Below are 13638 nucleotides of genomic sequence, written 5' to 3'. Positions count from 1 at the left end.
CTCGGCCGGGCCAGGTGAGGGCCAAAAGCAAACAGTGACCTCCCAGCACTGCAAACAGAGCCCGGCGCTGACCTGCAGCCCCTGCTATTCCTGTCCCGGGTCCCCTGCCCATGCCCTGCCACCCTGTCCCCTTGCCTCCTCCCGCTCCTCCCTAACAGGGGTGCACAACGCTGCTTTATGCTGGCTGTTTTACGTGTAAAAGTGAATAAATATCCTATTAGGGCTAATGTGCCTCAGCTCATCACCCTCCTGCCCTGGTCATGCGGAACCATGGCTGTACGGGGGGTTTGGTGCCGGCTGTGCATTATTGCTATTTTATTAATCGGGGTGTTTGTGCTGAGGTTTCAGTGCTGCTCCCCGTGACGGCGGCCCCTTGTTGTGCTGCTGTGGGGGCTGGATGGTCAATGCAATGCTGGCTCGTCTTTTAGTGCCACCGTTTCAACGCGATGGTCCCCAAAATTTGATGGGGGCAAAGCTCAGGGCATTCACGCTCCTCTTCTGGGCTCACCCACCAAATTAACGGCCGCGGCTGTGGGTCAAGGGAAGGGCCGTGCATCGCTTGGGACTTTGACAGAAGTCTGGGGGGGTGAGGCGAGGGGTTAAGCAAGGAGAGGCTGCCCCGTCCCCGGCCCGCGAGGGACCAAATGGGAGATCGGCAGCCCGAGGGCACCATCTAGTGAACAGCCCGGCCTGCAGGCAGGGGCGGAGGGGGAGCCGGGGGGGTCCCTGGGGGTCAGCCCGGAGGAGCACAGGGTCACGGTTTTGCTCTTTTCCAGGTTTCTGTGTTGGCGATGCCCGAGAGGAGCCTTCACCATCATCACCATCGCTGCGGGGAGCTGGGGCTGCTCCGTTCGGAAGCGGGGTCGCGCTGCCCTCCCGACACCAACGCTCGCTGCTCTGCCCTGTGCCAGGTGGCACTGGAAAGATGTCAGTGTTTTGCTGTTTCCCAGTTTGGGGGAAAAAAAAAAAAATCCAAAAATGTGGTGGCTAGCTCAAGGCTTGCTTTGTGAGGGGGTCCCAGGCGTGCAGGGGCGGTGGTCCCAGTGCTCTCCGTGCTTCTCCCAAGGATGCTCCTGGCCTCTGGGCGGCTCTGAAACCTCCCTTTTGGCTTAGCAAATTAAACAAACAAACAAAAAAACAACACAGGTGCTCTAACACCTGCCCATCTGCACACCAGGGGTGAGCTGGGATGGGGAAAAGCAGGCCGGAACCCCAAAAGTTTGGCGCGGAGCTTCAGGCTCCCCAAGATGACGCAGCTCCTGGGGACGGAGGAATCACTCTGACCCCTGTTGCCTACTGGGAATTGCACATTTTGCCATCCCACACCTTACTGGGGTCCCCGTCGCAGAGCTGGGGTGACCCCACACCTGGCAGGTGGAGCTGTGGCTGTGCAAGGAAGGTTTCTCCCCCGGGCACACCCTTAGCACCCACAGCAAGCCCGCCCCACGCACCCCACACCCCTGGTGCACGGGAGCGGGGCGAGCAGCCTCCGGGCGCAGCATTTTGGTGGCGGGCACCGGAGCCCCCGAGCAATGGGGCAGGGGGAGATGTGCCATCTCCTTCTTTCCTCGGCAGCCAGCCGCCGTGCTGAAGTGGCTTGTTTTCCATCGGGGAACGGCTGTTGCTAGGCCACCCCGGTCCCTCGCATCTGCTGCAAGGGGTTTCGCAGCCAATCCGCGAGGCTGCGCCGGCAGCTCGCACGCCCGCACGCACACCCCTCCTGCAGCTCGAGCTGGCAGATGTGCCTGTTCATCTCCAGGTCGCACCTCGTTGCTTCTTCCGCCCGGGCAGGTTATTAGGGCAACAGATTTTAATTTGGAGCAGGCGGAGAGGTTCCTGCCCCCTAATTCCCACTGCGGGCAGAGAGGAGAGGGGCGATGCCGGGGGTAGGGGTGTAACGGAGCTGATTTCCCATGTTTGCTGTGAACTGGCTTGGTTTTCAACAAGTGGCTGTACATGGGGGAAATCTGTGTCCCTCTGTGTCCCCACGGTGAAGTAGCACCACCACGGGCTGTTCCTGGGCAGGGACATGCCCTGGGCTGTTGGTCCCAGCATCGCTCCGTGCACAGACACAGGGGATGGGACCACATTTGCACCAAATGCTTGCTGCACGGGGTGGGAGACACAACCCTGGAGCCAGGTCTCCTGGCCAAAGCTGCTGTTGGGGCCCTAAATACGGCAAGCATCCTATGGGCATCCCACACCCACCCCGAAGAAGCCCCCATCACCTCTGGCTGTGCAGCCAACGTGGTGCAGAGCCCATGCAAACTGCGGTGGGGACGTGCACGTCTCCACGGCTGCAAAGCCCTCACCCTGCAGGATAGGAGCACCAAATTGTGCAGGGAACAGGACAATCCAGGGCTCGATTTCTGAGGGTCCCCCACGCCAAGCTCCGTTTAGTAGGTCCGTTTAGTAGGGTGGCAGGAGGGGGGGGGGGGCTCGATAGCAGCGAGGCGAGCGGGTCGCGGTTCGAATGGTCTCTGCTGCTGGAGGAGAAGCTGTTGCTAGACAGAAGTAAAAGCCGTCGCCATCGGCTCCCATTGGCTCAGCCCCACTCCAATGACGAGCTTATCAGTTACCTGCTCCTGCAGCTGCCTGGAAAAAAAAAAAAAAAACAACTCATTTGACAATGTTTTTCCTCTGATAAAAAAGCCCCGAGTTCCCATTGCCGGATCCGTGGGCTCGCGTTAATCATTATTCAGGGTCGTTGAGACAGCCGGCGAGTTTTCTGCAGGTTCTCGAATTGTCACGAAATTTAGCGGGGATGATGAGCTGGCCCAGGCTTTGCTCCTGCTCTCCTCTGCCCGCCCGAAGATGTTCAGCACCGCCGGGCAGCTCCGGGGACAAAGCGGGGCAGACACGGGCTCTTCGCAGCAGCAGCTCCCTGACATTTAGGTGAATATTCACAAACATCTGTGAAAAATCCTGATTAGGTCTTGATCGGTTCACTGGGTGGAAAAAAGGGGTGAAAATTGCTGTTTGTGTGATTCCCAGCCAAGCTGGCTGGCACTCCCCGACACCAGGAGGCTGGGGGTGCTGCCACCTCCCCACCATCCACCCCCGGTTTGTGTTCCTACAGGGATGCCCGTGCTGGACTTGGAGGGATGCTCCTCCGTGGCTCTCTCAGCCGTTCCCCGGGGGGCTCGTGGGCTTCACAGCACAGCGTGGGGTTTTTCAGCCCTGCAAAGCCGATGTAAAGCCATGCTGCCCCCCAGTTTGTTCCTCCCCTTCTCCAAAAGCCAGAGATTACGGGCCAGAAGCAAAGCTTGTGCGTGGGCAGCATCACTCTGGCTGCATCGCCGCCCTCAGGTGTGCCCCCGAAGCAGGACGGTGGCTCAGCAGGGCATTAAATCAGCGTGGTGGTGACGGGGACAGGCAGGGAGCTGGGCTGGGAGAGCTCGGCAATGGGAAGCAACGTCTCTGGATCGCAGGGGTGAGAGCTTACAGCTTTCTGTCCCTCTCTGCAGAGCCGACCCCGCGCACCGCAGCCCAGCCCAGGCACGCTTCCAAAAGCCGTCCTCACTACAGCGTTTTGATGGTCGAGACTTTAGAGATGTTCTTCTGATTGTGATTTTTTTTTTTTTTTCTCCTTAATTACTCCTTCCTCTCGCCTGTGCCTGGCTGCCTCAGGATGAGTCACAGGCTGATAAACCTCCCGGCCCTCCACCTCTTGGCGCAGCTCTCTGTCCCCATCCCCACGCACCCGCACCGTGTAACAGCCAGCACTTCGGGGGAAGTCGGTGCCTGGGTCACCAGCCTGGGACAGCGAGGGGAAAACACGCTGAGAAACGAGCCTGGAGCCAGCCGGGCTCCTGAGCTTCCCTCCCGTCAGCCTGGAAGAGGTGGGAATGGCAGCGAGGAGGGACGAAGACCTGCGCCAGCTGTCCCCCTGCACGCGCTTGGGTGCTGCGCGCTTATTTCTTTGGCTGGAGCAGCACAGCTGTTGAAGCAGTGCCGCCGGGACGGCAGGTTTTTGACCTGTTGGATATGTCGGAGCATTTCTGAGCCATCCCCAGGCTTCCTCCGCCAGGCAGGGAGGAGTTAAGGGGAGCGCAGGACGCCTGGTGTTATTGCAGTGATGCGTGCGTCAGGTGCGCTGCGTCACCCTCACCGGCTCCTTGCCTGCTTCCATGCTGTGCTCCATGGACTTTGCTTTAACGCTGGCCCCCGCGCCTGCTTTTCGCGTGGCAGGACTCCTGGAAACCCCGCGGTGCCATCCCGCAGCCTCCCTTCTCACACCGAGGGCTGGGGTGCCCATGGGACCCCTGCACCCTTCCTACAAAATTCATCTTTTTGTGCTCAAACAGCACAGCCCCCAGCCGCACACAGGTTTTCCTGTCGGCACAGCACTTCCCCAGGCTGGGATGAGCTTTCAGAGCCACAATAGGAATAGTTTTTTTTTTTTTTATTCCCTTTTTCCTCTGAATCGTTCTTAAAAGCGCCCCAACCGCAAGTGACTCATGCACGGAGCCACAGGGAAGCGGGGCTGAGCCAGCTCCCCCCCAGCACAGCCACGTTTCATTCTGAAAAACACTGCCCGGGATCAGGCCCTCGCCTCTAAAGCGGGCAGCCCCTCATCAGCAGCTTCCTTCCTAGCACAGGGACATCCCCACGCAGAGGGTGACAGCCGGGACGCCTTCCCTTGCCCTGGGCTTTCCCTCAGCCGCCTCCTTGCCCCCAGCAGCACCCATCCTGCCCCAAGGGGTGCAGCTTCCCTGCTGCCAGCACCGCTGCTCCAGGACACCCACACCCTTTCCATGACAAGGGACTCGAAAGAAACATGAAAAAAGCACGAGCAAGGCATCCTGGTGCCCCAGGACAGGATTTGTCCTGGACTCATGCCTGGCTGAACCCATCTTCTGCTCCTCCTGCCCCTCCTGCAGGGGGCTTGGGGCAGAGGGGAGCATCCCGTAGCTCCCCAAAACCGCCTTGCCCCAAGAATTACTTATTCCAGCCCCAAGCAGGCCACCCAAGATGCCTCTTCTGGTTGCAGGTGGGTTTTAAGCACAGAGCACAGCACTTTTTCACGCCAGCACACACAGAAGGTTTTTGCAATAATGATTTTTTAATTCAGAATTTGACAAATAAGACAAATGACAAACAAGACAAAGGGCATCCTAAGCTGTTTTCAACGGGGTTTAGACACCGATTAGACCCGGACTCTCTCCAGGATTTGCTGTGCAAAGAAAACGGGAATGAAATTGGTCCCGTCACCGGCCCTGGATGGCCAGGTGCCAGCAGAGCAGCTTCCAGCTGCTGTCCCAGGGCCGTGACCCACGCCACTGTCCGGACAACCTCTGGAGAACCCACTAACCTCTGTCCTCCCCGATCAGCAGCAGGACGTGCCACCACCCGCCACGCAGGGCGTCCCCTCGGAGAGCATCAGAGGTGCCCCCAGAGCCCCACTCCACAGCCACGCACCCACGGGTGCTCCTCGCGGCTGGCACCGGGACCCCGCTGGTCCCCAGGCACCAAGCGCCACGGATCTCGTTTTTGGGGTGATCCCCCCTGGGGAAGGAGGTGGGCGGCTGCCTCCACGCCTACGAGCTGAAAGGCACCGGGTCCCGAAATGCATGGACGGGATGCCAGCCCTGTCACGGGCTGCCCGCTGTCAGGTCCGTGGGCCAGTACTGGTCGTCCAGGTACTGGTCACTGTCTGTACTGGGGTCCGCGGGGGGGCTGGGGGGCCGGGGGGGCTGGCTGCGGGCCAGCTCCGTCTCCCACTGCACCTCCACCAGCCTGTAGAGCTCCATGGCCGTCTGGGCGTCCTCCACCGACGAGTGCCCTCTGCAGCCCACCTGGGAGAAGGGGAAAAGGCGGTTAGAAGAAAGAGAGGGCAGAAATCCCCCAGTTTGCTTGCTCTTAAGGACAGGTCTTGGGGTTTTGGAGATGGAAAAGGCTCGATGCAACGCCAGGCAGGACGAGGAGATGTACGTATCCGTCATCTTTCTGGAGGACACATGGGATGAGCACAGGGGGTCTCCATCTCCCAAACCCCACACAGATGTGGGAAAAGGCTGAGCGCACAAACTGGGGAGCCCAAACGGGAGCCCCACCGCACAGCGAGGTGTCCAGAGCTCACCTGGATCTTCTTGTGGAGCAGGTGCTTGGCCAGGCTCTTGAGCGAGGCGCTGGCCCTGACGGGCATCCCTGCCTTCTGGTTCAGCAGCGGGATCCGGCTGGTGTCTCGGGTCCTGTCTTTGGGGTGGAAGTACTTCAGGGCCTGGAAGTCATTGTGGATGGCGTGTCCTACCACGATCTTGTCTTTCAAGATCTTCAGGATCTGGAGGTGTCGGGGGGGGGTTAAACAGGCAGAGCAGCAAAAGAAACAGCGGTCAGGTATAAAACAAACCATTCGGCATTAAATTCGGTTCCTTCCCTTCTAGTGTTTTGGCTTCCCAGAACTGAGCAGTAATGGGAGTGGTGAACCCGTTCCATAAATTATGGACTGGTTCTGCTGTGCAAGTCCACAGCAGCACACGGCAGGAATACCGCGTGCAACTTAAAGCTTCGGCAAACCAACCTTGGGGGCTCCTGCTCCTCCGCTCACAGCTCTACCCCGCAGCCGGCCGGGAACGCACAGCCCCTTTCCCTCTCCTTTCAGCGAGCGCACGCGCTTCCCCAGCTGCTTTTTGGCAGCCCCGGGACCCTCCCCACCCCTCACCTCGGCCTGGGCGGCCCTGAAGGGAATGGCGTTCCTCAGGTGCCCCTTGGTGACGCCGCTCCAGCGCGTGCGGTAGTCGACGACGGGCAGCTGCGGCCGCACGTACTTGTCGTAGATGACGTCCCCGTGGTAGCCCACCACGCTGCACCGCGCCAGCTCGCTCTGCCGCCCCCGCGGGCCCGTGCCCACCATCTCGCAGTCGATGGCCACGTACTTGGCGGGGCGCAGCGGGGGCACCCCGTTGGGGATCAGGGACCCGGGCTCCTTCCCGCACCTCGGGGCCACCTCGGGGAGCCCCTGCGGGGGGTCCCGGCCGCCCTGCTGGTGGCGGGGGGGTCTCAGCACCCCCCTCTGCTCCAGCAGCGCCCGGCGCTCCAGGAAGCGCTGGTGCCTGCGGCTCCGCTTCTTGCTGCGGGGCTGCGGGGGGACAGGGCCGCGCGGGGCCGGCCTGGGGCCGGGGGGGCCCTGGGCACCCTTGGGTGCGGGTTGGGGGGCTCTGGGGGGCGGCAGCGGTGTCATCTGCCCCTTGCCCGGAGGCATGCCTGTAGGGGGGGGGGGATACAAGGGGGGTCAGTGAGCGCCCAGCCCCCCCCCCCCCATATCCCCCCCCCACAATCCCACACAGGCCGTGCGGGCAGGGGGCGGCGGTCACCGTATCACCGCCCGAAGCCCCCCGCCCCACTGCCGACCCCACTGTGCCCCCCCAAAAAACTGCCCCCCCCCCCCAAAAAACTCTCCCCCCCCCCAGGACCCTGCCTGCCCATTGCCCGGCCCCCCCCGGCCTCGCTCCCGGCCCCATGCCCCTTCCCCCCCCCCATACCCGGCCCCAACCCCCGACCCCATCGCCCCCCCCCCCCCCCGACCCCAGCCCCCCCCCCCCCGCACCCACCGCCGCCCCACGTGTCCGGCCCGGAAGCCGCCGCGCTCACATGCCCGGGCAAGTCCCGGCCTGGCCACGCCCCGCCGCTCTCCCATTGGCTGAGAGGGAGGGGTGATTTGCATACGGGGCGGGGCCGGTGACGTCAGGCGCGGCGGGGCGGGGCTGCGGGCGCCCCGGGTGTAGGGCACCCCGGGTGTAGGGCACCCCGGCTATAGGGCACCCCAGGTATGGGGCGACCCGGATATAGGATGGCCCAGATATAGGGTGACGTGGGTATAAGGGCACCCCAGCTATAGGGTGCTCCAGGTATGAGGTTTCCTGGCTATAGGGTGATCCAGGTATAGGGCGTTCCAGCTATAGGGCACCCCGGCTATAGGGCACCCCGGCTATAGGGTGCACTGGCTATAGGGCACCCTGGCTATATAACGTCTTGGGTATAGGGTGCCCCAGGTATAAGGTTTCCTGGCTGTAGGGTGATCCAGGTATAGGGTGTTCCAGCTATAGGGTGTTCCGGCTATAGGGCACCCTGGCTATAGGGTACCCCGGCTATCAGGCATCCTGGCTATAGAGCGCCTCAGATATAAGGTGCCCCAGCTATAGGGCACACCAGCTATAGGGCGCCCTGGCTATAGGGCACCCTGGCTCTCAGGCATCCTGGCTATAGAATGCCTTGGGTATAAGGTGCCTCAGGTATAGGGTGCCCCAGGTATAGGGTGATCCAGCTATAGGGTGGCCCAGGGATGAGGTGCTCCTGGCCATAGGGGGTCCCAGCCATAGGATACCGTAGCTATGGGGTGCTCCAGGTATGGGGCATCTTGGCTACTGGTTTTCCCATATATAAGGTGTCCCGGCTGTAGGATGTCCCGGCTGTAGGATGTCCCGGCTGTAGGATGTCCCGGGTGTAGGATGTCCCGGCTGTAGGATGTCCCGGCTATAGGATGTCCCAGCTGTAGGATGTCCCAGCTGTAGGATGTCCCGGCTGTAGGATGTCCCGGCTGTAGGATGTCCTGGCTATAGGATGTCCATCTCCGGCCGGGGCACGGCAGTGGCACGGGGGGTTTCAGACCGTCCCCTCGTCGCTTCGCTCCGGAGGCTCACGGAAGCGACGTCCGAGGTGATCAGAAGTGAGAAGCGTTGGGCACGGCCCCGGCCGCGTCCCCTCGCGCCTCGCCGCAGCGGCCGTGCGCCCTAGGGCAGACTGTGACTTGTTGTGGGATGAGCCATACAACAACAACAAAATCACTAGTCTTCCACAGGGGGCCAGGCACCGCGCCCGTCCTCGGCCCGTGGGGCCCGCGCTGGCTTCTCCGTGACACGGGGACGCGGGACGCGTGTCCCCCCCTCCGTCCTTCCCCCGCCGTGCCCCGGGAGCTTGCTCTGCCCGGTCCGGAGGAGATTTAAGTTGCCCTACAACCGATTTTTCCTTATTCTTTTATGGTTTTCCTTCTGGCTAGCGAACCCCTTCCTTCGATCTGTTGTCCCGCGTTTTGCATCTCTTGCTTCCGTCCGGGCCGCTCAGCTAATTAATTCCCCCTAATGAGATTCCTGCTCGAATTTTGCTGTTTTTGGTGAAACCGATGCAACTTTTCGGGCTGGTTCTTTGGGGTTTTTGGGGTCTCTTCACCCTGTTTTTCCCCCATGGTTGTGAGCTGGCCACCGTGTTGTTCCCTGCGTGACTGGGGACAAAATCCTTCCCCGGTGTCGGAGCAGCAGGAACACAGCGGCTGGACCCGGCTGTTTTCCCGGCTGGGATTCCAGCACCCGGACCCTCGGGGCTGGGCGGTGGAGGTGGCTGGTGGCACCCCCCCGGGACACCGCTGCAGCCCCTGGGGGTCCGCTCGGCCTCGCCTTGTCCCCAGCCAAGCCACCCCTGGCCCCTACCTCTGCTCAGGCAGCTTCATTCCCAAATCCCGCACTTCTCCTCTATCCCAGGCGCGAGGATGGAAGTGGAAAAAAGCCGAAATTGCTTTAAATGGGTCCACGTGAGGGCTGCGAGCTGCTCCGGTCCCGCTAAGCCCCGAGCTCGGGGTCACCGGCAGGCACTCGGCGCATCTCGCGGCACGGAACGGGGCTGCTTCTGCAGGGGGGGGGGAGAAACAAACGGCACCGAGGGGGTTGCACTGGGAAAAAGGTGCAGAAAAGACCGGGAAATACGGGGGCAAACATGGGGCACCGCGGGAACCAGGGTTGGAGCCTGCAAACTGCGCGTGGATGCGAGGGAGGCGTCGGGTGGGAGCTCCCTGGGAGAACACCGGAGCAGAGCGAGGTGTCGCTTGTCCCCGCGAGGTGCTGGCGAAGGTGCTGAGCCCCAGCCGGTGGGAGCCGTGCTTTGGGGTCACAGCCGAGGGTTTCAAGGAACGCCAGGGCCCCAGAGAGGTTCCCGCGGTGTTCGTGCCCTTCGAAATAACAGCAAAATCTGTACTGCTCCGGGCGGGCCACGGAGGGAACGAGGGGCTGAAGTTGCCGGGTGAATAATTCAGGAGCAGCGACTGGCCCCGCTCCAAGCCAGCCCCTCGCTCACCGCTGCCCGCGCCTGCTTCGCGCAAAGCTCTCCGGCCCCCCAAGAAATCCTCCACGATTTATTTTCAACGTGTGGCTCAGCAGAGGCTGTCCGTCGGTGGCCGCGGGCTCACGGACGTGTCCACCCTCTGCCCCGTGCCCGTCCCCAGCCCTTCCCCTGCCCTCCCGTGGTGCCACCGGCTGGAGGAGCTCAGACAAGGGACGTTCGGGAAGGGCGAGGAGCCCGCGCCAAGTCCCCGCGCTGGGAGGCGGCGGCGGCCAATTAACGCGATCATGTTTATGAATGTGGATCAGTAATTCCAGGTAAGGTCCCCGAGCGCCGCGCCGAGGCAAACAAAGCCGCCCGGCCGGCCGGGACCCCCGCCAGCAGCAGCCGGTCCCTGCCGTGACTCCGAAACGCCTCGTTTCCTGCCGCCAGCCGCTCGGTCCCCATTAACCACCTGCGCAGCGCTGGGCGTACCCGTCCCTGCGCCCCGGGGACACACATCACCCCCGGGCCGTGGGGACAGCGGGCGGGGAAGGGGAGCTCGGGGTCAGGTATCTTGGGGGAGGAGGGGGTGACTGGGGATGGAAAAAGGGCTGAGCAGGTACCAGGGAGGACCCCCCGGCGGGGGGTCTCCAGAGGGTCTTGGGCAGCTGGGTCCCCAGGAGTGCTCTCCTCATCCCTGCTTTACGCCCCCAGTGCTCTGCATTTCCCATGGTGGCTTGTGCAGAGAGACCACGTCCCTCCTAGGGCCCCAGGAGGACACGGAGAGGGTGGGTGCTCTCCCACCCAGCCTTTTAGACCCCTCAGTGCTGAGAAGTCCCGCTCGGAAGGCACAAACCCGTTGCCCTTCTCCTCCTCCGCCACTCCTCGGGCACCTCCCGTCCCCCGTGCCCGGACCCCAACCCCTCCGTCCCATGCAGACCTCCTCCTCGGCCACATCCCAGTGGGTGCCGCTGCTCTGGGGACACCTCTGGGGACAAGGAGCCTGGCCGGCCGCGCACGGGGACGGGCTGCCCGGGATGGGGACACAAGGCAGACACACCTCATCCCCGGGCAGGAGGCAGAGGGATGCGCCCCCCCCCCCAGCCCGCTCCTGGGTTTCTGGCTGGCCCCCAGGAGAGCAGCGAGCAATTACGGGCCACGCCGAGGCTTCATTATCGCTCTGTCGCGGCCTCGTTTGACGAGACGTTTTATTGCCAAACTTATTAAAAGTGGAACGTGCGGTTTCTGCGCAGCAATTTCCTGTCTGCGGCGATAAGCCGGGCTGTGCCCGCTGTGCAATAAACGGCTGTGTTGATGCACGTCCCCGGCTGGGGCGGCGAGGAGGAGAGAGGGCCCAGCTCGTGTTAATTGCGATGGTTAATGAGATCTATTTGGGGACTCGGTGCGAGGCGGCGCCTGCCCTCCCCTGCCGCCGCTCCGCTCCTTGGGGGGGGCCTCCGGTGGCTTCGTGCTCCCGGTGCCAGCAGTGGGGACGGGGTCGGGTCCCCCCTTTCCCACCCTCCCAGCTCTTCCTCCTCCTCCTCCTTCCCAAAAACACCGAGTCCCACCCATATGGCTCCGCTCTCGGCTGGAAAAGTACCCATCCGCCATGAAACCTCCCATTTTCCTCTTGCGTTGCTCAAGGAGGTCCTCCTGGGGGGGACACAAGGGACTCAACGCCAAAAATCACCCCGTGTCACAGCCCTAGCATCCCTGCTGCGTCCCCCCCAGCCCCGCTCCCTGCGGGCTGCCCTCCCTAAAAAACACCTGACAAACATCATCTCCTTCTGCCAGAAACAAAATGTCCTCTCTAGGTGTGCTTTTTGCTTTAATTACATCTTTTTAATATGTTCTGGACGGCAACTTCTCTTTAAAATGGAGCACGTCAAACTGGATTTACAAAAATCCTGACTTTTATTTTATTTTTATTTTTATCACCTGGCCAAAGTTATTCATTGAATTCGACCTGGATCCGCCTAACTTTTTCCAATAAGCAATTCGTCAGAAAAATTCCTCCTGGCTCGGGGAGCCCTGTTAGCTATTTGTCAGCAGCCGAAGCCCTGTTGGGTATTTCCCATCTGACTTCTTTTCTTAACGGCGGCTTTATTGCTCTGGGAATTAACGGCAGAGGACGTGCCGCTTGCTGTTCTCCGCGCTCCTCCAAAATGCCACTCATCTCATCAGGCCGCGGAAGCAAAGTGCGCTCGAGGCTCCCCCATCCCCGGGTGCCACCGCTATGGGTTTGGGGACGTTTCACCCCGATTTGCTCCCCGCACCGCCGTCCCCAGCAGGGGAGACCCCCCCCCCCGGGTCCCCTGTCCCCGTCCCTGTCCCCAGCCCCTTCCCCGCCGCCCGGCTCAGCCTCTCGCTGGGTGAGCTCCCTCCGTCGCCAGCCCGGGCCCTCGTTAATTTGTCCTGCAGCGTGTGTCGTGGGCTGACGTGTAATTAGAGCTCCTGAAGCCTGTCTCATGCTGTAATTGCCGTGACAGGGGCCACAGCATATCCGCTTGTTAATTAGTAAACCACAATATCCCGGGGGCTCGTTGAGAGCTGCCTTAATTGTATTTCAGCTGGAACAGAGGGATAATTACCCTTCGCTAGCACTGCCACTTTTTAAGACTTAAATAAATAAATAAATAAATAAACCCCCCCAAAACCGAGCTCCTCTTCCTCTCCCCTTGGAGCAGGCCAACCTGCTTTTGCTCCGGCCTCCGAAGCGATGGTGGCTGAGCTTCCCCATGAGGGGCTGGCCATGGGTGGGCCAGAGGTCTCCAACCAACATTATTTTCCGCGCCAGAATTTGGAAGGATTCGGGCAATGGGATTCCTCCAAAAAAAAAAAACAACAAAAAAAAAACGCATCCCATCTGTCTGGGCAGGCACCAACCTGGGGCTGCTGCTCGGGGTGTTGCTGCGTCCCCAGGCACCTGGTGCAGCCCCGTGTGCTTGCTGGGAACGCTGTTTGCTGGGAAGCTTCTCCTGCCTTGTGCTTCGTAGCCCCAGCACGCTTGGAGCACCTTGAGCAGGACCTCAGCACGCTCGGAGGATCATCTTCTAGCCTCCCAGAAGAGGAGACCTGGCTAAAAGCTTTTCCATCCTTCGACCATCCTTCAGCAGGGTGTGCTGTGGGGCGTGAACGTGTTTGCATGGTCCGAGGGGCTGTGGGGAGGTCCTGAAGCTTGGTGTGGGATAAAGGAGGTGCTGAGGCTCAGCATCGCCCTCCTGCCAGCACCCAGAGCCCACCAGAGCCCCGTGGCTCCTCCAGGATCTTGGGGGAAGGTTAGCCCGGGAAGCGATGCCAGCGCACGACATCCGTCCTTTTTCTTCTGCTTCTTCCCCAGCCGGCACAAAGAGCTCAGCCGCCATCAGCCCTGCGGATTCCTGCTGTTCAAAAAAATCCTATAATGGGCAACTGGCCTTCGGGAGACGGTCTGTGAATTGGTTTAAATAACAGGCCTGGCTCTCTCCTGGGAAGCCGCATGGAGGTCAGCCTTGGAGAAAAGCTCGGTGCAGCAGCTCCAAGCATTAGCAAGGAGAAATAACTGAAGCAAAGAGCCTTGGACGTAATTACAGCCTAAGAGCTACGGTGGGAGCTCAGCGACCTGAG

The 13638-nt window shown here is 61.4% G+C and overlaps 1 protein-coding gene across 2 annotated transcripts; it reads right to left on the bottom strand.

The window, feature by feature from the left end:
• Positions 1-5046: 5046 nt before the first annotated feature.
• Positions 5047-9754, bottom strand: AEN (apoptosis enhancing nuclease). 2 transcript variants are annotated; one of them, XM_067003782.1, is made up of 4 exons: positions 7554-9754; positions 6665-7206; positions 6083-6283; positions 5047-5798 (listed from the first exon to the last, which is right to left on the bottom strand). In XM_067003782.1, exons 2-4 carry the CDS (start codon positions 7202-7204, stop codon positions 5595-5597), a joined length of 945 nt encoding a protein of 314 aa, XP_066859883.1. In that variant the 5' UTR covers positions 7205-7206; positions 7554-9754; the 3' UTR covers positions 5047-5594. The 2 variants fall into 2 exon arrangements, with proteins under 2 accessions (XP_066859883.1, XP_066859884.1); XM_067003783.1 differs by having other exon boundaries at positions 8327-9754.
• Between the last annotated feature and the right edge of the window lie 3884 nt (positions 9755-13638).

The sequence above is a fragment of the Anser cygnoides genome, chromosome 11, assembly GCF_040182565.1.
Source record: "Anser cygnoides isolate HZ-2024a breed goose chromosome 11, Taihu_goose_T2T_genome, whole genome shotgun sequence".
NCBI lineage: Eukaryota > Metazoa > Chordata > Aves > Anseriformes > Anatidae > Anser > Anser cygnoides.
The sequence above is the reverse complement of the archived record's forward strand: the minus strand, read 5'-3'. Positions and strand labels throughout refer to the sequence as shown.